Source organism: Micromys minutus (assembly GCF_963924665.1).
Source record: "Micromys minutus genome assembly, chromosome: 3".
In the NCBI taxonomy this organism is placed as follows: domain Eukaryota; kingdom Metazoa; phylum Chordata; class Mammalia; order Rodentia; family Muridae; genus Micromys; species Micromys minutus.
Genome location: NC_137972.1, coordinates 82,372,667 through 82,398,975, shown reverse-complemented (window position 1 = coordinate 82,398,975; position 26,309 = coordinate 82,372,667). Strand labels below are relative to the sequence as shown.

At 41.3% G+C, this 26,309-nt stretch overlaps 1 protein-coding gene across 1 annotated transcript in view; it reads right to left on the bottom strand.

Moving 5' to 3' along the window:
- ADAMTSL3 (ADAMTS like 3) overlaps positions 1-26,309 on the bottom strand; it is a gene marked incomplete at its 5' end in the record, with an annotated part of 198,667 nt that overhangs the window by 130,185 nt on the left and 42,173 nt on the right. The window contains 3 exons of the mRNA XM_080914464.1: positions 1,860-1,986; positions 16,104-16,340; positions 22,795-22,840. Coding sequence (XP_080770590.1) covers positions 1,860-1,986; positions 16,104-16,340; positions 22,795-22,840 — 410 coding nt within the window. The remainder of the gene's footprint in view (positions 1-1,859; positions 1,987-16,103; positions 16,341-22,794; positions 22,841-26,309) is intronic.

Here is a 26,309-nt window from a genome sequence, read left to right as displayed (position 1 = left end):
TTTGACAGGCTCTCTCTCTCTCTCTCTCTCTCACACACACACACACACACACACACACACACACATACACACACACATGCACACACACACATCTTTCTCCTCTAGTGTTGTATCACACCTAGACATATGTTTCTTCCTCTTGTGAGACTGTATCTTCCTATAGTTTCTGTTTCCTATCCTCCCTGCTTCCTTTACTCCCCTCCCGTTAGCCCTTCATTCCCTCCTCTTGTCCATTCCCATACTGGTCTCCTCAACCTGAAGATAAATAAGATCCTAACGTCATATAACAAGCAGACATTAAAACGAATAGAAAATTTAAGGGTAGAAAACAAGAAACGAAGAAATTGCTCAGTGGTTAAGAGCCCTTATGGTACTCCCAGTGGATATGTGATCGATTCCCAGTGTCCACACGACAGCTCATGGATGTTTGTAGTTCTAGCTTCAGAGGATCTCATGTGTGCTCTCTCTCTCTCTCTCTCTCTCTCTCTCTCTCTCTCTCTCTCTCTCTCTCTCTCCCTCTTTCCCTCCCTCCCCTCCTCCTCCATCTATAGCTCTGGAAGACATGTGTTAAATGTATCTACATTCAGGCACATATGTGCATAAAATATAAGTAAATATTTCAAAAATAGAATGGTAGAAAACAAAAGAGCTACATTTTGCTTGCCCGTGAATGCTTTGCTAGGACAATGATTTTGAGAGTTCCTCACAGAGATGTTATGTCCTGAAAAGTTTAAAATATCTACTAGCTGCCAGTTAATGTATGCAGTTGGCTCCTGAATTAAAGAGATATATCGCTGAAATGTGAAGAGAAAACATCTGAATAATATAGCTTCATAAATACCACTTCGACAATACAGGCAAAGTTAGAGACAAATAACAGAAGGGAAACTACATTTGAAATGGGTGTGACAGACTAAAGACCAGCATTCCTGGCACTCAAAGTTTACAGCAATAAAAATTAGGAAATGTTACAGCAGATAAATGGCTTCAGCTGATTCACTGAAATAAGACAGATATGTCATTTTCTATCTTGCCAGCAATGAAAAAAAGACAAATAAAATGATATTATGACCCCAATTTACCTGAAAAATATTTCTAGGCTATTTAAAAACTGACATCTTAAAAATCAGATATTTTAAAATCTGATTTGAAAAAAAAAAAAAAAAAAAAAAAAAAAAAACTCAGAATACCCAAGAAACCATCCACAGAACTTACGAAGCTCAAAAAAGAAGGAAGACCAAAATGTGGATGCATTCTTAGAAAGGAAAACAAAACAGGGGAGGAAATACAAGGTCAAATAGAGGAGCAGGGATTGAAGAAAAGATCTACAGAGGCTGCCTCACCTGGAGATCCACCCCATATGCAGCCACCAAACACAAGCACTTGCTGATGCCAAGAAGTGTTTACTGGCAGGAACCAGACTCGGATGTCTCCTCAGAGGCTCTCCCAGAGTCATATAGATACAGATGAGGATGCTCACAGCTAAACATCAGACTAAGCATGGGGACCCTAATGAAAGAGCTAGAGAAAGGACTGAAAGAGCTGAAAGTTTTGCACCCTCATGGGAAGAACAACATCATCATCAGCCAAGGCACTGGAGTGGAGAGGGTGATTGGGAGAGGGAGCACCTTCATGGAAGCAAGTTGGAGGGGGGATGTAAATACAGAGAATATTCAATAAATTTTTAAATTGAAAAATAATAACTTTAAAAAGAAACCCGGCTTTCTGAAAACTGGCCAAAGCTAATTCCACTCAGACAAGTTCAGCAGTAGGAATGTGTTGCTGTGGTAAGAGTGGGGGGTGGGGAAAAGGCAGCTTAGCTTGCTTATGGTACTACAAAGCTAGAGCTCAACACTTACTTTTCTCGGGAGACAGGTGCACCTTGGTCTGACCCCGCACCAGCCTGCAGGTGGAGCCGTCCCCGGCACAGACCCCACAGTTGTCCTTCTTGGCATTGCTTCCCAGCTGTCTATCACAGCCCACGGTCTGCGGAGAAAGAGCAGAAGGCCTCTCACTGAGGATATGATCTTGCCTCCGTCTACAGACTGTTGTCTTCGTGAGCGCACCATGTTGTGCGTGCGATCTGATAAGGTGACCCAGACTCTAAGACCGTCGCCGCTACTCTTACGCACGCCCCCAGAACGGCAGTGACTGCAGCTCTCTTCCTGCAACCTCACTGTCCTCTGTGTGCAGTTATCTGTTTGCCTGGAACCAACATTTCTCTCCCATCTTTCTCTCAGACCCCCTCACTCACATTGCCACAAGTGTCTCTTGTAAGCCACACAGCCTTGGACTTGCTGTGTAGTACTGGATGACACTGTCTGATTCTCCAGCCTCTACCTCCCAAGGGCTCAAAGTGCAGCTTTGCCTCATCACATCTGGTCCGCACGGTGTGAGGACCAAGCCTGGCACACTGTACCAACAGGGCTACACTCCCGGCCCCTCTTCCTGCCCACTCTTTCTCTCCACTCCCACTCTTGCCCCAGACTCTCATTTCTTGCACCCGATGTCTATGCCTCGGGTCCACAGTATGTCTGTACATTTGCTTTGACACAGAGAAATCTACAGATAAATCTCCCATCTGGAGTTACATCTACATTGCTTTATTACTAGCTGTTCTTAATCCTAGGTTCCACTTCCAAATAACTATATCCATGTGTCTACAGATGATTATAAAGAGAAAAACTAGGAGTCGTGCCCCCCCAAAGAAAATAACCACAGGTTTTGCCGTTATCCTCCAGCGTACTGTGTCACTGTGCCTGTGTGTGTGATACTGAAACCACCCTTACAGGAGAATAGCTGTGTTTTGTATTTCTTTTTCTTTTCACAAGTGAGGCTCTCTCATAAAGTGTACCCAGTGATCTTTACCAGTTTATCTCTTCTTCCCGACGTTATTCACAAGCCTGACAACGAACTGCAGGAACTGTGAAGACAGTCATGGCAAATCCTGACTCATCTACCACATCCTTTCAAACACAGGATACTGGGCAAATAGTCAGACACCCAGAGACTCATTTTCCTCAACAGTGAGGAGAGATAAAGACTCCAATGTGTATTTCACCAAAGGTCTAGCAACAGTTAAAGGAGAAATGTTTTGTTAAAAAGCAACCCAGTGATCAGACAATTCTAGAGAGTTCTAAAGGGTGGAGGTGCTGGTTTGATGTTTTCTGTCATCAGCTTTGGTCTCCAGGAGCCAGTACACTGCAGTTGGCAGAGCTGTCAAATCTCTCTGGACTCCAGGTGCTGAAGAGAAAAGAGGAACTGGACGGGGTTCAAGCCACATCTATAGGGGAGTCTTTCCAAAATGTTGGTGTTGAAGGGCAAGAGAAAGACGGAATGAGGGCTTTAGAGGGAGAGAGAGGATACCTTCCAAGGAAATGAGGGAATAGCTGTGCTTCGAGGCATTTCAGTCTCACCCCAGGATGCCAGGAGTAAAGGGGTCTACACTTGTGTGGAATCGCAAAAGGTAAAAGCTATGGCCTCAGCATTTAGCTCAACTGGAGAAAGTCTCAAAAGCCAGACTTCTTGTTGGAAACACTGCAGTGGGTATTAAATTATTGGATGAGCAGCTGGAGTCAAAAACATTTATACTCCTTTATTTTGATAATATGGTTTTAAAGATGATATTGGTGACATTTTGCAAATGTGTATTTGTACATGTATATTCATGTATTGGTCCAAGAGCACACATATCAGGAAACATGTGGTAGTCAGAGGCCAGCTGGTCCATGAACTTCTAGAGAACCTCCTATTCCTGCCTCCCCAGAGCTGAGATTATAGATACATGCTGCCGTATCCAACTTTATGTGGGTTCTAAGGATTTGAACTCGGGACCTTGTGCTTAGATGGCAACCACTTCTCCCAGATGGCCCTAAAATACGGAGCTGATTTTTGCTGGATGCTTACCATATGCTTGGCATTGTTGCCTGTGTTTCATTTCTTCTCCACAACAACCTTATGACACAGGTGAGACCTTCTATTTACATATTACAAGGAAGGAGTCTGTCTGCACACAGCAGAAGCTACATAACTTCTCCCCATGGCAGAAACAGCACACATTCCAGTAAGTCCTAAACCCCCATCCTCCCCGCAGAATCCCAATGGTGTACCACACCCTTGTACACCTTTGCTCTCAGCAGAAAGACAAGGAGGATCCCTGCTACAGAGGACTTTATATGAATATTTACAAGCACATGTGGGACAGCTTAAGGGGTAATTGATTCTGGAAACACACTTGCACGGTTGGGATTGGACAAGTGAGTAAACCGTGTTCACGAAACTTTCCCCACGGGAAATAATTCTGCCATGAAATTATAGACACCATCTTCCCGGGCCAAACTCTGTCCTCACATGTCGCTGTCCCCGAACGCTTTGCATTTCATGAGGGTGAGAGTCACCCTTTCTCTGTTCATCCAGGAAGGGTGTGTGCTGAAGAGTTAGGACAAACTTGTTTTGAAGAGTGTTTGGGGCTTTGCAAAATCTTGGGCAATCAAATTCCTCCCCAGCACTTGTATTTACTTCCTAATCTTTTTTTTAAAGTTAAAATTCATCCAAATGTTACAGCCAAACAAAGCATGTGAAAACATCACAGAAAAATGATATTTGAAAAGAAGGTCTGATTGCCTGTGATTCATCACTGTAAGCCAGAGCTGACTTGAAACCGAGGCAGACTGAACTCTGGCTCTCCGTGTCTCCAACAATGTACAAGGATCAACTTCTAAAATATTATCTGAAGTGTTTTCCGATTTCTGTGACATCTCCTAATGTCAAGATAGCTAATTACGGTGATTTATAAACTACTAACTGATAAATCCATCAAGCATATTAGCATCAATTAAATTATTCTTTTCTATATAATGCCAAGCATAAAAGTATAAATCAATAAGACAAGATTGTTATCTTGTAGCATGGTTAATGAGACAAGTTAAAAGTTATTAAGACACAGGATAACAAAAACACGTACTTTAAATATATGAGAAGTGGGTTTTGGAAGACATAATCATTTATAAACAGACTGAGCAGAGATTATTTCAAAGTTCAGGCAGATGGAGTTTAAATAAGTGCCATTAATCCAAATTAAGCAAAATATAAAATTTCCAGAGAGATCAAGTTTAATCCTTCAAGAACCAAACCAATGTTGAATGAACTCCTTTTACTTGTTATCTCTGAAAATTGTATTTTACTTTAGAGAAAATTTGAAACTGAGCTCCTGCCTAACTAGAAGCTTTACCCCTATGGAGTAGTGTTCACGGTCCTCCTGGGACCTTCCAGGTCCTCTGCACACTACTCGAGAAGAAAGATAATCATCAATGAAACTGAGCTTGTGCCTAACTAGAAGCTTTACCTCTACTAACTAGTGTTCATGGTCCTAGGGTTATTCCAGGCACTCTGCACACTATTGGAAAAGAAAAGCATTCATCAATATCATGTGGCTACCAACCCCGTAACCTGCAACAACAACCAGCTTGCAAGACATACTAGTGATGTAGACTCACAAATGTTATTCAGTCAGCTTTTCAGGGTGAATATAGTGCCTGCTCCATGACATGGAACCCATATCTAAAAATGCTAAAGCGGCCTCAGGGAAGTCCCATTACAACAATTCTACGAAAGGAACACAGCACTAAAATGGCTCCTAATGACCTACTGTTCTACCCTAGATCAGTGGCTCAGCCAACCCTCAGAGAAGCTTTGTGTTGCACGGAAATTAACAGAAACCCAGACTTGGATGACAAAGTGTGAGGAGGAACTTTTAGCCCTCCATCCTAAATCCTCATCAAACCCTCTCCTCAGGGATCTATGAAGAATAGGAGGCAGAAAGACTGTAAGAGCAAAAATGCTGGATGACTTCAAGAAAATAGCATCACCCAGATGGTACCGATGCACATTGGGACTCACTGAGACTGTAGCAGCACACACAAGTCCTGTGCAGGTTTAAAGCCCACAAAAATCCCAGCACAGAGAAGGGAAAGTGGACACAAATTCCCACCCCTAACTAAGACGCTATGTGCAATTGGTAGCTACAGAAAAACGAGAAATCAGTTTTCTGCAGTGGAGTGTCCCTGAATGTATCAACCACACTCCAGGGCAGGCCTCATGCTCAGGAGCAATTGGCCATTACAGAGTGGATATGTTTGTGGTGAGCCTTTTGTTTCATTCTCTCCAACAAAGCAATATATGTATATACTGGTCTTCTTGGTTTATTTTGTTTTCAGTTGGAGGGAGAGAGGAGAAAGAACATAAATATGGGTTGGGTAGGAAGATGGGAAGGATCTGAAAAGGGTGAAGGTGGGGAAATATGATAAAAATGTATATTTTTTAAGATCATAAAAAGTTGAAGAAAAGCAAGCAAGTTGCCCTGGTCTTTGAAGACAGACACTCTTAAGAATTTCAACCCTCTCAGTCCATGCAAGGAGTTCACTTCCTCAGTTTCATTAGAAGTGACCCATTGTCAGTCACTGTCTTTGATCAGTGAAATATGAGCCCAACTGACCAGTGTCAGTTCTGTTAAGAAGACCTAAGTGTCAACATGAGAGTCTCATTGTCTCTCTGTCTACTTTGGCTATGCTAAAAATCATGAGCTTAGGATAAAGCCCCCTCAGCCTGGGTCCCTGCAATGTCCCAGGAGCAGACATCCTGATGACCTACATTGGCAATTGGCATTAGCAGGATGCAGAATTTGATTGCTTTAAGCCACTGTCCCTGTAGAGTTGTTGGTTTCTGCAGAAAACCCTAAGCTGCATCACAAAGGAGTGTCATCCAGCCATTTTAAAGCCAAGTTGGTGACAGAAGATCATTTTTTAAGAACTGGAAGTTTCATGTTAAGTTCCAGATCTCTGACTTTTTTATTTCAAGAAAAACAAAGAAATAAATCCAACCTTGAAAAAGCTTCTATTTTCTTTTTACTTCAAGTGCAATCAAAAATGGCAGAAGCGACAAGGCATAATTAAGTTCAGTATGAGAAAAATTTGAAAAGCCAGTGACATTATGGTGGGGAAAGTGTAGGTGTCAAATTATCACAAGAGTAGCATAATCCAATGAAGTCAGTGAACTTTTACCCCGAGCTGTGTTTTCAGTTCACAACTATGCCTATTGTACACTCTGACAAGACATGCTGAACAGTCTCCCTACAAGACTCTGTGTGTGTGTGTGTGTGTGTGTGTGTGTGTGTGCGCGCGCGTCTTTAAGTTTGAATCTACGCTACTGAGCCATCTAATTTCAAGTCCTCTACTTTACTGACAGGAACACACTTCATTTTCAATTAAACTTTAGCTTTACAAATAGTTAAACAACATTAGCTGGTGAGCAAGGGCAGGCAGGCACCTTTGGGAGAACAAAATGCCGGCATTAAACAACTCCTCCATTTTCTTTTTGTTGTTGTTTTGTTTTTTGTCTGTTTGTCTTATCTCAGAGTGTAGAAAAATTCAGAGAATGAAGCAAGATCCCCTAGCCATTCCAATGTATTATAATACTGAACTGACCATGCCTAAAGACAGTCCTGCCTGCCATCTTTCTTTTCTGGACAAGTATGTTATCCTGCAAACTGAGCATGAGCAGAAATGTGTCTATCATCTTTCCTTCCTGATATATACACACCAAGCATGCTCTGTCATCTTCTAGCTATGTGAACTTATCTGGGTGTTTGTATACACTATGGTCTTGATCCCCATACTGATAGTATTTGGAGCGGGGCCTCTAGGAAGTGATTAAATCAAGAGGGAGAAACCCACTGCCATGGATCAGTGCCTCTAGAAAATAGGCCTGTAAGGCCTCTCTTGTCACTTACAACACTTAAGGTCACAGCGATCTGAAAACCAGGAAATAGGCTCTCACCGAACAAAAGAGTTTCCAGTGCTTTGATCTTGAACTTCCAGCCTCTCAAAGTGTAAAAAGCACATTTTTGTTGTTTGTGAAATCCACTCTGGAGCACTTCTGGAGCACACAGACTGAGACATTCTGGGAAATTACATCCCTCTGAATGTCCATTCTCCTTACATACAAACTAGATGTCCCCATTTGGATAGGATGGGCACTATACCTACTTCCCCAGATGATGAAACTAGATGAGTGAGGTGCTTAGGTGATGTCCAGGCCCCAGAAAATACCCAGTGTCAGTTTTATCTTTGTCATAATTTTTATTATACATTTTATAATAAAAATTTTAATTAAAAAATTATTTTGTGCAGGTGTTTTGTTTGCATGTATGTCTGTGCACCACACATGTACAGTACCTGAGGAGGTTAGATGAGGGTATCAGATCTCCTGAAGCTAGAGTTACAGACAGCAGTGAGCTGCAATGTGGGTGCGGGAACTTGAACCCAGATCCTCTGGAAGAGCAGCCAGTGATTTTAACTGCTGAACCATCTCTCTAAACCCTTATAAATTATTTTATCACAAAATCAAAATGATACTATCTACCTAAGTGCCAGAAAACGTGTTAAGCATAAAGAAGAAATCAAGCACGGTGCTAAAGCGATCCTGCAACAGGTAAGAACATGAATACTGTTTCAGAGAATCCAAATTTGATTTCTGAGACCATTGTCACTCACAAGTGCCTGTAATACTGGTTCCAGAAGGTCCAGCATCCTCTTCTGGTCTCTGAGGGCACGCACATGTACACACATGTGCACGTGCATGCACGCACACACAGACACACACACCTTAAGAAGAAAGAGCAAAAGGAAAAAAAAAAGAAAAGGAAAAGGAGGAGGAGGAGAAAAGAAGAAGAAGAAGAAGAAGAAGAAGAAGAAGAAGAAGAAGAAGAAGAAGAAGAAGAAGAAGAAGAAGAAGAAGAAGAAGAAGAAGAAGAAGAAGAAGAAGAAGAAGAAGAAGAAGAAGAAGAAGAAGAAGAAGAAGAAGAAGAAGAAGAAGAAGAAGAAGAAGAAGAAGAAGAAGAAGAAGAAGAAGAAGAAGAAGAAGAAGAAGAAGAAGAAGAAGAAGAAGAAGAAGAAGAAGAAGAAGAAGAAGGAGAAGAAGGAGAAGAAGGAGAAGAAGGAGAAGAAGGAGAAGAAGGAGAAGAAGGAGAAGAAGAAGAAGAAGACAAACTCAATCAGAGTGGCCTGGCAAATATCAGAAGCAGAAGCAAATTTTGTTCAGCAAGACCCATGGTGAGACCTGTGACTGTCTCATGCTGTCTGCTTTCCCAGCTAATGGAAAGTTGTTCCCAAGAGCATTGTGACATGTTCCTTTAAATGAGAAAATTGTAAACACACTTGCAAAAGTTATTGTCTGTGCCAAATGCTGATCAGGGCTTCCTTCTCTGGTCCTGAGGCCAGCAGAATGAATCACACAGTTCGCTCTCTTGCCCTGACAACTGCTGATACCTGCCACCACATTGTACAAAAAGGGCATTGATGTGAATGCTATTCTGTGGAAGGAAAGATACTGACTTCAACCGGGAAGTGTCTCCATTTTTCTCTTTACTTAGCTGGTCTGCACTCACCTTAAAAATAAAAACAGACATTACCCCTTACTGCCAGCAAAGAGCCAGGCTTGCTCTCCTGAAAGTACAACTGGAGGCACTCATTTCAAATGGGCTAATTCAGAACTGGAGACCGCTATTATCCTGCAAACTTCAAACAAGGACGCTGGCGTTAAATAATACCCCAGGGGAGGTAAATAAGACCCCAGGTCTCTGGCCAGTCAGTACCACAAGAGAACAGGGAAAGTGAAGTCAGGTTGGCCGAAGTCTTCCTTGGTGACAGCTGTTTGGAATGTTGTTTGGAAGTGAACTTTTTAAAAAGGGCTGATAAGAAAGGTGACACCTCATTTGTGCCCATCGAAAAGATCAAATCCCAGTGACATTAAGGGAGCAGCCACAGGGTTCTCAGCCAGCACAAATCATCATCCTGTATCACAGAAAGTGACCTAGTCTATGCAAGACCAGTTATCTATCAGTCTTGGGACTAAAGCATTCTGGGAATATCCAGTACATGTCCTGGTTTTGTTTTTATTTTATTTTATTTTATTTTAAGGGAAAACAGAGAGAAAGGTGAGAAGCTAAGATGAAAAACAGAGGTGAAAATTGCCATGATAGATCCACAAGGAAGAAATATAAAGACTGACGATCAACCAAAAGAAGCCAGAAAAGAAACGCATGGGGGGAATTTTCCCTCCAGAAGGAGCAAACCATGTTGATGACTTGATTTGGAGCTTCTGGCTTCTAGACTGACAGAATACCTTTCTGTTGTTTTAAGCTATCAAGTTTGCTACAATTGGTTATAGTGCCCATGAGAAACTGATAAAGCCTGCTATCCACCAGTGCTTTTTCTAACCATGTCACAGGCTTTACTCAAACTGATGTCACCAAGTAGCTTTTATCACTATTTCTCCCTTGTTCCTTTTGAATCCACAGAAATACATACCTGGCGCTGTTGGCCTTCCTTACACAATACTCTTCCACCCTTTCTTCTCTTGCTCATGATCTTTACACTAAATGGAAGCCTGGAGTACACTTTCTTATGTTTTCCCTTCAGTGATAAGGCCAGTGTCTCTGACCTCAGTGGCTCTGCATTTCCCAGTACCCAGAGGTATTAGATCAGATATTAGGATCTTACAATACCCCCAAGACCTCAAATTCTATGCCAACATCTATATCCACAGGCATACCAGCTCATCTCACCTTTGACCTACATATCTCAGTTTCACCTGATACTTTTTGTCTTCCCTAGTGACCTCATTATCTACCCAGTGACCCCTTTCACTCCCCACATTCATTCAAGCATCCAGTCCTAAAAGATGTTTGTTCGTCTCTGAAGTTTCCTTTCCTTCGTCATTCAGCCTACTCACTGTTTGACTTTGCATCTCTCCTGAGTCCAAATTTGACCTTCCATTGTGTTTCCAGATCCCACCCCCTCCAAATATTCTGGCACACTACCACTGAAGTGAACTTTCTAGAGCCAAGCCCATCTGAACTATTTCTTAAGACAATTCCTCAGTGGCTCTTCTCCCAACTTACCGGAAAAGTTAACAAGTCGTTTCTTTCCACACACACTCAGCCCCATCTTCTATCACTACTGCACAGAATACCTAATCTCAGCCCTACAGAGCAATCAATATCTTTATATAACCTGATACTGCATATCTGTTCTTTCCGGCACAAGCCCCCTGCTTATCTTTGCCATTTAACTTGTTGTCAACTTTTCAAAACTTTAGTTTCTAATATCACCTCATCTACAGAGTTTTCCTGAAGCCCAGACTAATCTCTTACCCCATTGTTGATGCCCAGGGTTTTGCATATTTGGAAAATGCTATATCATGGTGCTCAATTTCAGCCCTCTAAGTGATCTTTAATAATTCCAAGTTTATTTGAGTACAAACACAATGAATACTATTGGTAAAAAGTTGGAAGAAAACAAGTATAATACCATAGACTCATGGTGACGGTGGTGGTTAAGGGAACAAGTCCCAGGATGGACTGGTTGCAATAGAGGTTGAAAATCGTAAACAGCCTGTGATGAAGAAAAATGGAGCCTTGACCATGGGAAGGTTTGTCAACAGAAAGTGTTAAATACGATAAAACAGGACAGTGAACAAAGAGAGACTGGCAGGCAGCAGGCAACGAGAGGATGCTGGATACCATAGTGTTGACTCCAAAACAATCTTCCAGTTTACATTTACATTTGTGATGTATTTGTTTTTGAAGGATGTCAATCTCTACCTAGAATTTTTGTATATAAATATCCAGTTCCCCTAGAGCAATCTGTTGGCTGTCTTCTCTCCATTACCTGTTCCTCAGAGATCACATGACTTGTTATAGACTTTTTGTAGGCTTTCTACTCTGTTCACTGGTCCATTTGTCTGTCCTTGTGCTGCTGTCTTACTGCTTTGATTGATATCACTTTATGCTGAGTCTTGAGTCATCCAACTTTGTTCAGCTCGTCCAATCTTATGGTATATCCTTTTGGGGATGCTAATGTAAGTGGAATTGTATTTTCAGTATCAAATTCTGTCCTGCTGTATACCAGGAAAGTCACTGACTTGTGTATAGCAAACCTGCTATATAGAGTGTATTACTTTTTAATCAGTTATTATTTCCAGAAGCTTTTTGTCTTTATTATTTAACATATATAATCAAATGATGTATAAACAAAGATAATTTTGGTTTTTCTCAATCAGTATACCTTTTTCCATCTTTTATTCCCAGTATGTTGAAAACCAGTGACAATGTTGAAAGACATCTTTGCCCTTTTTCCTGATTTTATCAAGAAAGTGTCTAGTCTCTTACATTAAGAACTTCATTAAGTTGAACACACTTTAATCCCAGCAACCGGGAGGCAACAGCAAGCAGAATTCTGCAAACATAAGGCTAGCCTGATCTACAAAGTGAATTCCAAACCAGTCAGGGCCACATAGAAAAAGATCTTGTCTCAAAAAATATGCTGTACTTATACTTTTTTAAAGATACATTATCAAGTGGTGAAAATTTTCCTCGCAGTTTCCTGAAGGTTTTTCTTTAACCTTTTCCATCAGGAACGAATGTTAGATTTGGTTTATATTTTTTCCTACAGCTATTCCTATAATCATGATTCTTCTCTAACACGTGGATAAAATGGATTATATTGACTGAGTTTTGAATGCTCAGTGAGTTCTGTAGATCTAGGATAAATGTCATTGGCTGCATTTTTAGACATATGCTCTTGGAGTAATGAGTTTAGATCTCCCTCTATAAAATAGATCATAAAGAATGGGTAGAAGAGAGGAAATTGTCTGTGGCATTGTGTCTCTTAGCAATTTTAGAAAGTATACCCATGAAGTGTCACCAATATGACTGCCTAGACATGAGCTGAAGAAGTTACAATAGAGATACTAACATGGACAGGGAATGCCCATGATGCCTCTGCCCTACCCAAAGAGCTACAGGCATGCTAGAGCAGGAGACATAGCCTTCTCCAGGGAAGATATAACAACTAGTTATCAGTTTCAGATGGTCAGCCCTGAAAATATACATACAAGTGACATCATACAGACTAAGAAGTTGCATTCAGAAATGTGTATGTATGCATGTATGCATATATGTATGTTTGAATGTGTATGTATATATGCATATATACATGTGTGTATATATGTATATAACAATAATTAATGAAATAAAGAGGCTATAAATTTGAAAGAAGTATCTATGGAAAGGTTTAAAAGGAAGAAGTGGAAGGGGAAATAATGCAATGACATTAAAATCTCAAAAAATAAAATTTGAAAACCATGAACCAAAAAAAAAAAAAAAGAATTGATATAATTCTTTCCTGAAGTATTTGAATATAAAGTGAATCCCTGAGGTGAAAGTTGGGAAAGTTTGTGATCATGGATTTGAGTTCTTTAATTAATATAGGCATATTCTACCTACTTCTAATTATAGGAGGTTTGGCAGACCTTGCCTTTAGTGGCTCATCTAGTCTGTCTGATCTGTGGGCACAGGGACACTCTTACTCATCTGTGTCCTTTGATGCCCATTGGCTCTGATGGGAGGAATGCCTCATTCTCACTGCTGAACCTTTTTGTTTCTGCCTCGTTATTTTCTTAGTCTGACTGTCAGTGAGCTATTTTCAATCCTTTTCCCTGGGACTCTTCTCTCACTCATTTTGGTTTTTTTTCTTTTGGTTGACTTGGCTGGGATGGTATTGCGTTTCCAGTTTCCTAAGGCTTCATCTCAGAGTCACGGTTGGAAATGTTCCTTGGAGCACACCCTTCATTGTATCGCACATACTTTACCAACTTGTATTTCTATGTTCACTAAGTTCAAAAGAATTTTTCCTTTCTTGTGAGATTTTCCCCCCTTTGTCCATGTGTTATTAAGAAATAAGGGGTCTCTAAGTATTTTGAAATTTTCCAATGGTTACCAGAGGTTGATGGGGAGGGGAGGGTGGCAGAGGGATGAAAAGACAAAGCTCCGAGAATTTTATGTCAGTGGAAAGACTTAGGATGACACTGGTGAGTATATCATAGGTCTGTAATCAGGAGACCAAGGTAGCAGAACAACAGGTTTGGTGCTAGTCTGAGCTACACAGTTATTTGGAGAACAGTGTGAGGTATATGGCAAGATTCTGCTTCAAAAAGAAAATAAATACCCAGGGGAAGGAATGATTCCTCTAAGTCCCGATGTCAGCAATGATGTGGCTCATCAACTGCAAATCTGTGTGGTTTGGATGGGAAAATTCTGTAGTTGGGAGGATGGGCATGCATAGGAGCCAGAAGAGGTAAGCTGGACACGGTGGCATGCACCTTTGATCCCAGCACACGGGAGGCAGAGGCAGGTGGATCCCAGCACACGGGAGGCAGAGGCTTGAGGCCAGTCTGGTCTACAGAGAGAGTTCTAGGACAACCTATACAGAGAAACCCTATCTCAAAAAGTCAAGAAGAAGAAAAAGGAGGAGGAAGAGAAGGAAGAGGAAGGGGAGGAGGAAGAAGAAGAGAAAGAAGGAAAAGGTAGAAGATGATGACAATGAGGAAGAGAAAGATAAGAGGAAGAAGATGACAATGAGAGGAGGAAGAGGAAGAACAACAAGAACAAGAAAAAAAGAGGAAGAAGAGGAGAAGAGGGAAATATATCTTACACTACATTCTTCTAGGTATCTATAAACTTCCTTTAAAATTATGTTTAAAATGGACTTGAAAATTAAAGTAGGAGAAATGTGTGTAGAAAGAGCCTGGAAAACCTGGCAGGACTCCTGAATTTTATAACAACTCATCAAGAACCATTGAGGGGGTTGTTAGCACAAGGATGCCATTTATATGTTAAACAAACAAAACAATCACTAAGTAATAATAATTTTTAAAAGGAAATGACCTGAAAGTAGAAGGAAGATCCTTGGGAAAATGAAGGGAGGTGAACGATGGAGGAAGAAGGGACCTGAAAGGGAATGGGGTAAAGAGAGATAAATATCAAGTTTTCTCTCACGTGCTGCTGGACTGCTTGCTGTGATTGCTGCTCTTTCCTAAGCCTCAAACAGGAGATTTAATGTTAAATATCCCTCCTTTTTTATTTTTAGTAGCATTTGTTATTGCATAAATTAATGTGTTTCCTAATGACATCTCATGCATGTATATAATACTCTTCAATCATCTTCAAACCCTGTACCTTGCTTGTCCTGCTGCTCTATTAGCACTCCTACCATTCCTCTGTCTCCACCCCCAAGCCTTCCTCATACTTCATGCATCAACTTTATCATTTTTCTCCTTTATAAAGGCATTCTGCAGAAGCTGGGAGTTGGCTCCGTTGGCAGAGTGTTTGTTGTGTAAATATCAGTTCAGAAACCTTGGACATGTGACACATGACTATAATCCCAGAACTGGTGATGCTGAGGGCACGCTGGGTTCAGTGAGGGATTGTCTCAAATAAAGGTGAAAAATAATTGAGTAAGATGCCCAATGTCACCTCTAAGCCTTTACATGTTCTCACATGAGCTAACACACACACATGCACACACACATATACACACATATATAGACACAAATACACACATGTATACACATATGAGAGAGAGATGGGGGGAGGAGTAAGCATCCTTCAGAGAAGACAATAATTCTGTGATGTCCCTTTAGTCCTCACACTGCCTCTGGAACCTGTCTAAATCCTCACTCATTACAATACACTGGAGTTCACGCCTTGGTCCCAATCATCTCAGCTCTGCAAAATCACCCGACACATCTGACGGACTGCCCTTGACTCCAGAGATCCACAGTACCCTTCCAAATCAGCACTCTCAATAGAGTGTGGTCCTCAAGATCACAGCAAAGCTTTGGTAGCCTCATTTTCCCTGGGAGGGAGTAGCAAGCTATATACTACATCAAACCCTTCAGGGGAAGTCTGCTTTGCATGTCCTACATTGAGAGTTCCTGATCCCAGGGAAATATTAGGACTCATATATTTTGATTCTGCACAGGCAAAAATCACATTAAATAAAGAAATCCTGACTAGAATGCCAGATACTCAGTGTTTTGAAAACCTTTCTTAGCAATCAAAACAGAGGGAGAAATCTATCACTTCCCGAAAGCCAACACCTTCTCTACTGGGGAATACATTTACACCAAAATGATCAAAACCTCTTTACTGAGAATAGGCACAGCGAGTCCCTAAACCCAGGACAAGTGTGGTAACAGTGACTTACCTGGCAGATGCCACTTATGCACATATCCAGAGAGTCAGCATTGCAACGAGTCCCATCCAACACTTTGGGTGCCAGCTCTACCACCAAACTCTGTCCCCGAGCATGACACTTAAGTGCACATGGGGCAGCAGGGTCATTGTGAAGCGGAATCCATTCATAATAATGACCCTGGTACTGCACATCATTGTAGGCTGAGCACTGCTGGGCTCTGAAGTCTTCTGCATCTGCTGGACAGTCCTGCAGGTAGACAGAGGGAACCATGTGCACTTGCAGGGTAACCAGCCACAGGGTCAGCCAGGCTGAACCAGACTCACACTCTCTGAGACACACCTCATTTCCTCAGTTTCTCTCTCCCACTTACCTCCCCACCCCCTACCAACTGAATCTGCATTTCTACATTGTGGGATTCCAGTGGAATCTGCAATGTGGACCTACTCAGGGGAACCAGTTAATTCATCTGATCTCTCTTCCCTCCAAGTGTTTTTCCCAGCCAATTAAGGCATACGATATGTAGGTGCTAAATTTGCCCTGGTTCAGCCATCTTGTGTGTAAACTTCCAAATGAATTTGAATCAAGGGGAACTCAAAGACCTATACATTTCCAAGATGATTCAAGGTCTTCATAAAAGCAGAAGTAGTCCTGCCTCTCAGGGGCTATTTCAGGGGAATCATTTGACCCCATTTTAACCCCAAACTGCTGGTCTTTTATTAAAATATTTTAATAAAAATTATATGATAATTATCTTAACATATTTTCATGCATGTATATGATGTGTTGATTATATTCACACCATTATCCTCCCATGTTCCAATCCTACTGACCACCTTCCTCTTCCCAATCTTTCATTCCACTTTCATGTCTCATTTTGTGTCTCCAGACACCCCAAATTTTCCCCTAGCCTACAAATCCCCAAGGAGGAATGAGCCTTGTCAAAACCTGTGTCTCCTGAGAATTGCTGGCTGTGCTCTCTCTCTCTCTCTCTCTCTCTCTCTCTCTCTCTCTCTCTCTCTCTCTCTCTCTCTCTCTCTCTCTCTCTCCTCCCCCTTCTCCCCCTCCCCCTCCCTCTCTCCTCCCCCTCCTTCTCCCCCTCTCCTTCCCCTTCCCTCTCCCTTCATCTTTCTCTTCCTCTCTCTCTCTCTCATCTCCCAATGCTCTTTACTAATACCAAACATCTGTCCTCATCAAGCTAGCTCAAAACTGTGTCTGTGACAAAAGCAAATGAAGCCTGACACCCTGGGGCGGCCTCATATTAACAGTAAAACAAGTGTTGCTGACCTGGAGAACCTCCTGACCTTTTTAATTGTTGTGCATTCTTCCTTCTAGATAGTTCTAAGGCAAGATGCTGGATGAGACAAATGTTCACATTCTAATACTCTTGTTTCTATGACTTTATACTCTCCCTGGTATGAAGGTAATTAATGTTCATTTAAGAACATTAGAGAAAATTTCTATTAAAATGAATACGTTACAAAGATTCCCATACTTAAATATTTATACCAGTCTTGATTCTTTCCCAAGGGTTTGTTTCTGGAATAAATTTTTGAGTCCAAGTGTGTGTCTATTTTATAGACCACTCCAGTGTTTCTAAACGGTCATCCAGAAGTGTATTACTGTTAGCTATGGGCTACACATGTTACCTTTGTGGATTCTTCTTCCTTAGTTGGATATTATAATTTTCTAATCAGAAGTGTATAATAGATTCCATTTCTTTAATTTACATTTCCTTCATGTTATTTAAGATTCATAGATAGTCTTGCAAGTTTGCTTTTTATACCAAATCTTTGAAAATCCCTTGTTTTATGCACTCTCCTGCCTTTGTATTATTTTTAGCAGATAAATTTACTACATTTTACAGTGAAGGCATCAAACCTGGTCATCTGTGTTGGAAATCTTTTTACTGTTTAATTTTGTTCTCAGTGGCTTGTGATGTCCAGAAAGTTAAATGATCATTCAGTAGTGTATGCGCTCTCTCTCCTTCTCCTTCTCTCTTTCTTCCTCTTTCCTCCCCCCTCTTTCTCTCTCTCTCTCTCTCTCTCTCTCTGTGTGTGTGTGTGTGTGTGTTTGTGTTTGTGTGTGTGTGTGTGTTAACATTTCTTACCCTAAATAATTTCTTCCTTTTTTAATGGGCTACAGATTCTTTTCTTACCCTGCCAGGAGGACAAACAGCATTGGATGCATTTGCCTTGTTCCTTTGAAGGTTGGCCATGAATCTGACTCTGACTTTGGGCTCTGTGTTTTCTGTGTCATTGTTATAGTTCTTTCCATTGTACTCTGGAGGTAGAATCTCTGAAGCCCAGACTGGCTGCCCTTGTACTTTAAACTTGCAGCTGATTTTGCTCTGCCTCATCCTTGAGCAACTGTGACCAGCTTAACTCTTTGTTACTGCTGGAGTTATTCAGATAAATATTGTAAGGTAAAAATCTTACCTCACCCTAGTTTTCCAGAAAAATAGTGAATGCTCTTCAACATGCTTCTAAAATACAGTTTATTTCACGTCCTTTCTTTTTTTACCCATATCAAACTTCTTTTTTATTGTTACAATAAGATCTCTGTCCTCCAGGTCTAAAGAGACCTGATGAATTAGGTAAAACTGTCATGTAGCCAGACACATTCCAGACGGCAGAAGAACAAGCCATCATTACTAGAGTTGAATTACGTTTGCCTAGATGGTTGGAATCTTTGAAAAAGCAAGGGCAGAGTACATACTAACACATTTCCCAGAGTCTAACTTGGTCTGTGAGTCTGAATTCACCTCCACTGCCTCACTAGGAGCCCTCTGAAGCCAGGTCTGCACCAACTCTACTATCAACTTAGAGCCACATGAAATGAAGCGTAGGCAAGGAGACTCTAGGAGAACGACCCTGTCCACAATCACCATAGCAACCCCTATTAAACTCGCTGAACTCAGATGAATCAGTATTTAGGCTATTGATGTTATCCCAGTTTAGGGACAGTTGTTCTCCTTGTATTTCCCCTCCAGATGTTATGCACCAATTGTGCATGTGCTTTCTGTATTAGCAAACATTCTCAAATCCTTTGAAAATAGTTGGAGAATGTGTAGACCACGCCCAGGAAACTTTCCCACGGGCTCACTTGTACCACATTGGTGTAAAGCATTCCAGACTCCGACTGCATTCATTTCTGTTGCCTTTGTGGCTAGATAAAATCTGAACCCTAGTCATGATGAATGAGACAAAGCCAAGGAAAGTAGACTGACGTTGGCTAACTTATTTCTGTGGAAATGGGGACTCTGTCTTCCATGTGTCTGATGGCAAAATGACATCATCTACCTCCCCATAAGTTATGGTCAGTATTCTCTTTCAAATTCTTTAAAACCAAAGAAAAGTGTGTATGAAAGCTGGGAGCAGACACCCCACCCCTTGCAGTGAGCTCACAGGTGTGGCAAGGGCTCTTTAGCACCTGAACAGTCCGCCTGCCTGCCTTCTAAAAGCCAATAAAGCTTCAAAAATGTAATGAGTGCTAGTTAACACAAGTTTAGGATGTCTGCCTAAGCTTAGTCTTTGCCCAGTGGGTGGCCACGTTTGTCATCCTTGGCCAGAACTGACTACTCAGAGGCACACTGGTCTCTGCCAGGTCAAACTTTCCCAAATATTTGAAATTACACATGCACATGCACACATATATGCATGTGCGCACACACAGGATCAGAGGTGAGAAGTCACAGGAAGGGCTGGCACTCCCTTTTATGACATGGGTGCCCATGTCCATAGAAGGAGAAAGTAGCCCGTGTTCCTTACTTTTGGGATTCAGGATCTCAAAACCTGTTTCTGCTTAAATATCATTACATCCCGTGTATTTCCATCGAGGGACAGTAAGCATATGACACGGGACCAAAGTATGTTCAATGAACATGTGCTGCCTTGAACTCAACTGTCCAGAAGAAATACATCTCAGACAGAGGAACTTAGAAACACTCTGAGCATTCATGTTTTCTAATGGTGAGTGAACTATGTCATGGCTGCCACTTTCTAAGAAGTATAGGGGCTGTCGGCAACTTGGTTCATTGTTTTACACTAACCCTACCCAGCTTAGAGTTGCCTGGCTTAGCTAGGTGCAGCTCACAGCACGGTAGAGATTTTTATGTCTTAAAATAGCCCAGTCTAGTCTCATAGTTGAGAACAGATTTGAGAGGACAAATTTGAAAGGACACACATCTTTATTTAAAGGATTATTATTTATTTGGAGGTATGTGTGTGTATATGTGTCCACAGAGGTCAGAGGTGGGTGTTGCAGCCCTTGGAGCTATGGTTACAGGCAATTGTGAACTTCTCAACGTATGTTATGGGAACACATGTTCCAGTCCTCTGAAAGAGCAGTGAGTTTCCTCAACCACTGAGCCACTGAGCCTCAGGACATGGCTCTTAAACAAAGCAGAAGCAACAGCAATGGAAAGAAAAGAACACCTCCAAAAGAAACACCAAATGAAAGACTGTTAGAAACTAGCCACTTGTAGGTTCTACTACACAAAAAAAGGGACCCTGCAAAGGTCATGTCGAATGTCACCTTTTCTGGACGATATCAGGAAGCCCACTGTGCAGAGCTAACAGTGCTTGTGTGTGTGTGTGTGTGTGTGTGTGTGTGTGTGTGTGTATGCTGTCCAAGTTACAAAAATGTTCCTGCCAAGTTGTAATATACTGCACAGTGTCGAAGGCCTTCCCTTCGCTTCTTTCAGTACTGCCTTTAGTCCCAGACCCTGATTAGGAAAACACAATGTCAGTGAATCCAGGTATTAGAACTCCAGGTTAACATGCATAGATTCTTCTACACATTTGCTCTGATAAACTCCTGGTAATGAGAATTCTCCCCTGAGTTCAGGAGTCCAGGCCTTGGCTGTAAGGATCTATGCTGAATGCCAATCAAAGCTTAAGTCTGAGAGAACTGATAGGACAGGGTTGAGGATACCCAGGGCCTTTACCTGCTCAGAGGAGAAGGGGTGGGGGAAGGGAGGGAAGGTTGTGAGAGGGGGTGACTGGGATGGGACCAGTGAGCAGGATGTAAAGTGAGTAAGCAAAATGTTAACAACAACAGAAACCTTATGTCTGAAGACTGAAGTTACTTAGGAGTCACCACGCTGCACACAGACATTCCTTGTGTCCTAATCTTTCAGCCCAAGGTCCCCATCTCTTTTGACAGAGAACCCACAAGCCCCTAAACCACAGCCTCATTTCTTGGAAAGAACACTGTGAGCCCATACTCTTTCTGTTCAAGCCCCCCTCTCCTGCCATCAAAGTATGGTTGGTCTTCAACATGAGAGATGAGAATTCTTCATCTGTGGGTTCTCTACCACCCTATGCTTCTGAACAAAAAGGTGTCTGGTGTATCCTTAGCCAGTGATGTTTGGTAAGCTTTTCTATGGTGGGCAGAATTCTAAAACACATCTGTGGGGATGCTCTCCCCAACTGAGTCACTTGAACAAGTAGCAAAATTCAGATGGGTAAAAGGACTTCAAGTCTTTATTCAGTTGCTTCTCCATTTCTTTCCTTGTTTTTCTTTGGCCTTGGTTCACTGACTATTCGGATATTTGCCTCTTGCCCAGGGCTTGTCCTGTAGCAAACATTAGGGTCATGGAGTGTTGCAGGATGTTGGGCTTTTTGTTCCTGTTGTATCGTGTATCATTTCATCTAACAAAACTGGAGACTTCTTCCTAAGAGAACAAATGCATCTCCAGCAGAAGAGTTCCCCGGTGCCCCAGAACATCATTTTGAGCCTTGTCATTGAAATTTAAGTATATGTTACTAAAGAGAAAAAAGGTTGGAATGAAAAAAGATTGGTTGTTTTTAGTAGTTTTTCGTGCTTGGTGTGAGAATCCTGCACATGAGCAGACCAAAGAACAAGTGCACATGCTTATGTGCATAGAGGCTAAAGGTCAACCTTGGCAGTCATCCTCAAGAATGCCAATGATCTTCTTTGAGATGGGGTTCCTCTTGGTCTAGGGTTCACCAACTAGATTAAGATAACTGACCAGTGGGCCCCAGGTATCCTCATATCTCTGACTCTCTAGTGCTAGGACTACAAGCCCACTACCACACCTGGAATTTTTACACAGGTTCTAAGGTACAAACTCAGGTCTTCATGTTTGCAAAGCAAATTCTTTACCAACTGAATTACCTCCCCGGTTCATAATTTTGCTTTTTATAATTGCAAAACAAAAATATTCTAATTCTTAGTGTTGGATAATGTAACAAACAAACACTAAAGCTTGTATAAATCCTTCATTCTGTGTGACCTGGAGTCACCTGTCTGCAGTGGGTACAATAGGCAGTCTGCAGTGGCAGAAACACCATTAAAGGCCCCTTCCCACCTGTAGTCCCCTTTGAAGCCCTCAAAAAATAATTTGACCCCCCAGCCTCAGTCCTACTTCACACATCTGTGTGTTTTCAGATCTTGTGGAGGAGGCCGGGTGAGAGAGGGACACAAAAGCACTTGGAGTCTTAAAGGACCATGAAGCTATTGTGTATGTCACTTCTGTGAATGGAAGCATAGTGACATATTTACAAATTTCATCATAAACATGAAAGAGCACAGGGAGTGGAAGATATTTCTATACACAAGCTGTGATCACTCACACAAGTATTAAAAATTGATAGAGGAATTCACAAGGCATTACAGGTCTCATGGTACATGTTAAACACTCCGGTATTTAACTGGATTGCATTTTCTTCAAACTTACGTGATTGCTGCATGTCTTGTATCTGATGTTCTGTCCTTCACAGTTCCTAAAGGAGGAAGGAAACAACAGTTTTTATAGAGGTGGCCCACAACGAAATGATGCAAAGATAAGGTACTAGTCGCCTATAAAAATTTTAGTAGTGTGCACTGTTCCAAAGACTCAAGGCTTAAACTCTGAAGAAACAAACTTCCAAGCATAAGAGAACCAAAACATCTCAAGAAGGCATCCATAAATAGATGGTGAATTCTTTAGGGAATGATATCAACTAGCTTTTTTCTTACCCTACAGTCTACATTAATCTCTGAAATGCTGTAGTGTGTTTGGAGGGGAGGTGGTGTGCATATATGGTGTGTGTGTGTGTGTGTGTGTGTGTGTGTGTGTGTGTGTATGTGTGTGTGTGTGTATGTGTGTGTGTGTATGTGTGTGTGTTCCAAAGAAATCTACAAGTGTTTAGGTACATAGTTTCTTTTGTAATGATTATTTTGTATACTATTGGGTCGGATACACTTCTTGTTTTGTTTTTGTTTGTTTGTTTACCTTTTGAAAAGCGTCTTTGCCATTTAGCCTTGTGCTGGAACTGACTATATGCCCAGTTCATAAAGTGCAAGAATGACAGGCATATGCCACCTTTCCTAGCTCACTGGTAATCTCTTTAATACTGGTTCTCACTTTCCTTTCTTGGCTCTCCTAAAACTCATTTCTCTTCACTTATGCTTCATACCACCATTACTTTGTTTATTCATTTGAACAAAAAATAAACATTTATTTATTTGGTTAGTTAGTCATTGGCAGGGCTACACTAGCCCTGGCTGGCCTTTAACTTATGATGATACTCATATCTCTGCCTCTGCAGTATTGGAATGGCAAGCATAGGTCACCATGCCTAGCTAGCCTTAAAATTTGTGTTCCCTTACTGCATGGAGCCTAAGTTCTTTTAGAAGTGGCAGTTCTCTGGGAGGTGGCATTCTTGGTTGGATTTTAGAGTAACTTTGTTTTTGGAGTAACTTGGTTTTTAGAGTAACAGGATTACAGCTGCCTCCAAAAGTGTGAACCCTGATGTTTCTAAATGCTTGGCTTTGAAGACAAACCATGAACCCATTAGTTGCTCCTTCTGAATGTGTGGTTTAGAATATCTTCCAATATTATGGTCATAGGTTGGCTAAATCTCCATGCTCCATGACTATACCTCCTCATAGTTTGGCTAGTACTGAGTCTATTACTGAGGTTTGCTACAATCTTCATGAGAGGTGTGATGGTTTGAGTAGGAGTGGCCTCCTGAGAATTGGTGTGTGAGTGTTTGGCCCATAGGGAGTGGCACTATTAGAAGGTGTGGTCTTGGAGTTTACTGTGGAAATAGGATTTAAGGTCTCATATGCTCAAGTTTCTGCTGCATTCAGTTCAAAATTTAGAACTCTCAGCTCTTTCTCCAACACTAAGTTCGCCTACACACCCCCATGCTTCTTACCAGGACAATAATAGACTGAACCTCTAAACTATAAGCCACCCCCAATTAAATGTCCTTTAAAAGAGGTGCCCAGGTTGAGGTGTCTCTTCACAGCAGTAGAAATTCTAACTTAGACAAGAGAATACCACATTTGAAAGACTGAAGAAGCTCTACAGCTACCTGCCCGGCCTAGGTCACTCTTCTTTTTATGTGAATGACAAAGGAAAACAAACAAGAGAGTGAACAACAGGAGATTTCAAAATCACTCTGTTAATTTTATGAAGATGGTTGTACAACTAGGGAGTAACATCAGACACTTTCTGTGTTAGGTCAGTTTATAAATCTAAGAACTTTAATACACTTGGAATTTATTCCCTACATGGGTGGACTAATACCCTGATATTTTCCATTGGCTATTTATTTCATTTTAAAAAACATTTTTACTACATTTTCATTTTACTCCATTATTTTTCTCAGTTACAAGAAGAAAGAAAAATTAAAGGGAAATGGTTTGTTAGTAAAACAGAATTGACAGAAATACTGAGAAATAAAAACTATGGGAGCACACATGGAACGGCAGTTTCTTTAAAAGTGACTTAAAGTTTTAGACGTATTTTTCACATGGATTTTAATACTTATTTAATTTTACCTGCTTAAATTTTGTAAAATAATTTTCAAGCCAAAATTTCAACTAAAAGAAAAAGAAAGAGCAGAATTGTCTCATGGCTTTGCTTCAAGTCTGCACTGTAAGCTGTACAGCCGAAGTCCACACCCAGTTGTCAGCCAGGGTTTCCAGAAGTCATTTGTGTGAGCGCTGAGCCCAACACGGAACCCAAGAACCAGCTGCGTCCCTCCCAACAATTCCGCTTCAAGGACTTCAAAGTGACAACAGAAGATACAACAATTCACCCCAAGAATTCTCAAAATATAAATTATTAGGTTGGGCTTCCTCCTTCTTCCACAAATTCTGAACTCGCTGAAGTCCTAGGTATAGCTAGAAAGCTACAAGAGCATTGTTGTTCAGGTTGCTTCCTAAAGCAGCCCTCTTGGCTGCCATTTTTAGCCTTCTAACTTTACATTCTCCAGCCTCACACACACTCAGCCCGCAGGCCGGCCTCTACTGATGTGGCCCTGCTTCGCTTACAGTTTAGTCAGAAAATGAATGACCACTTTATGAAGCAAGCATAAAATGAAATGCAAGTTATTTTAAAGTTAAGGACATGAGAGTCCTAATTCCCCAAGCAGGAACCTGCCAGCTTATTCTGGAAATAATTCCTTTGGCCCAAAGCAATAGAGCTGCAAAAAAATATTACTTGTGTGTTTTAATACCACTATAATTAGCATATGAACAAGATGATGGTTATCAGGAGTATATGAAAATTCAAGAACACTGTTTCACAGTTATGGATTCTCTACCCTTTACAACACTCACAGCACCCAAGAACTGAAGATTTTTAAAGTCTAAATTTATGAAAATCTAGAAAACATGTTGATGTCACATGAGAAAACATTAAAAACATTAATAAAATTTCCCTGGAGTTTATAGTACTATGATTTATTATATTCACTTGGTGATATATTGACTCAAACACTAGTGTCATAAAAGCTGAGAAGCATATGTTTTGAAGAATAAAAATATATTAATTTTAAAATAGTAGTCAAGTTGAACCCGGAGTCACCGTGGCTGGCACTTGGCCAGAGGATCAAGTCATAGGTTTTTGCAGGAAAAAAAAAAAAAGATGGTCTGTTCGGTGCTTGGTTTGTAGTGCATAATAACTGACTGGAATATTTAAATATAACCACGCTTATCCACAGAGTGTATCGGCAGCACTCCCCTCTTCTGCTGAGTCCTTCATCTTCAGGAACATGTTGACACAAGAAGCCACTGGGATGGTCTCAAAGCCTGGGGTGGCTATGTATGTGACCTCCATGCTCCCCTTCCAAGGGAGGCTGGCCGTGAGTGCTCAAGACTTATAACAGTCTATCCATCTCTATGGCACTTACAGGAGCGATGGTAACCCTTCCAAGGGAAGTGGGTTTCCTCCTTAAGAGCTCTGAGTAACTGCGGAGT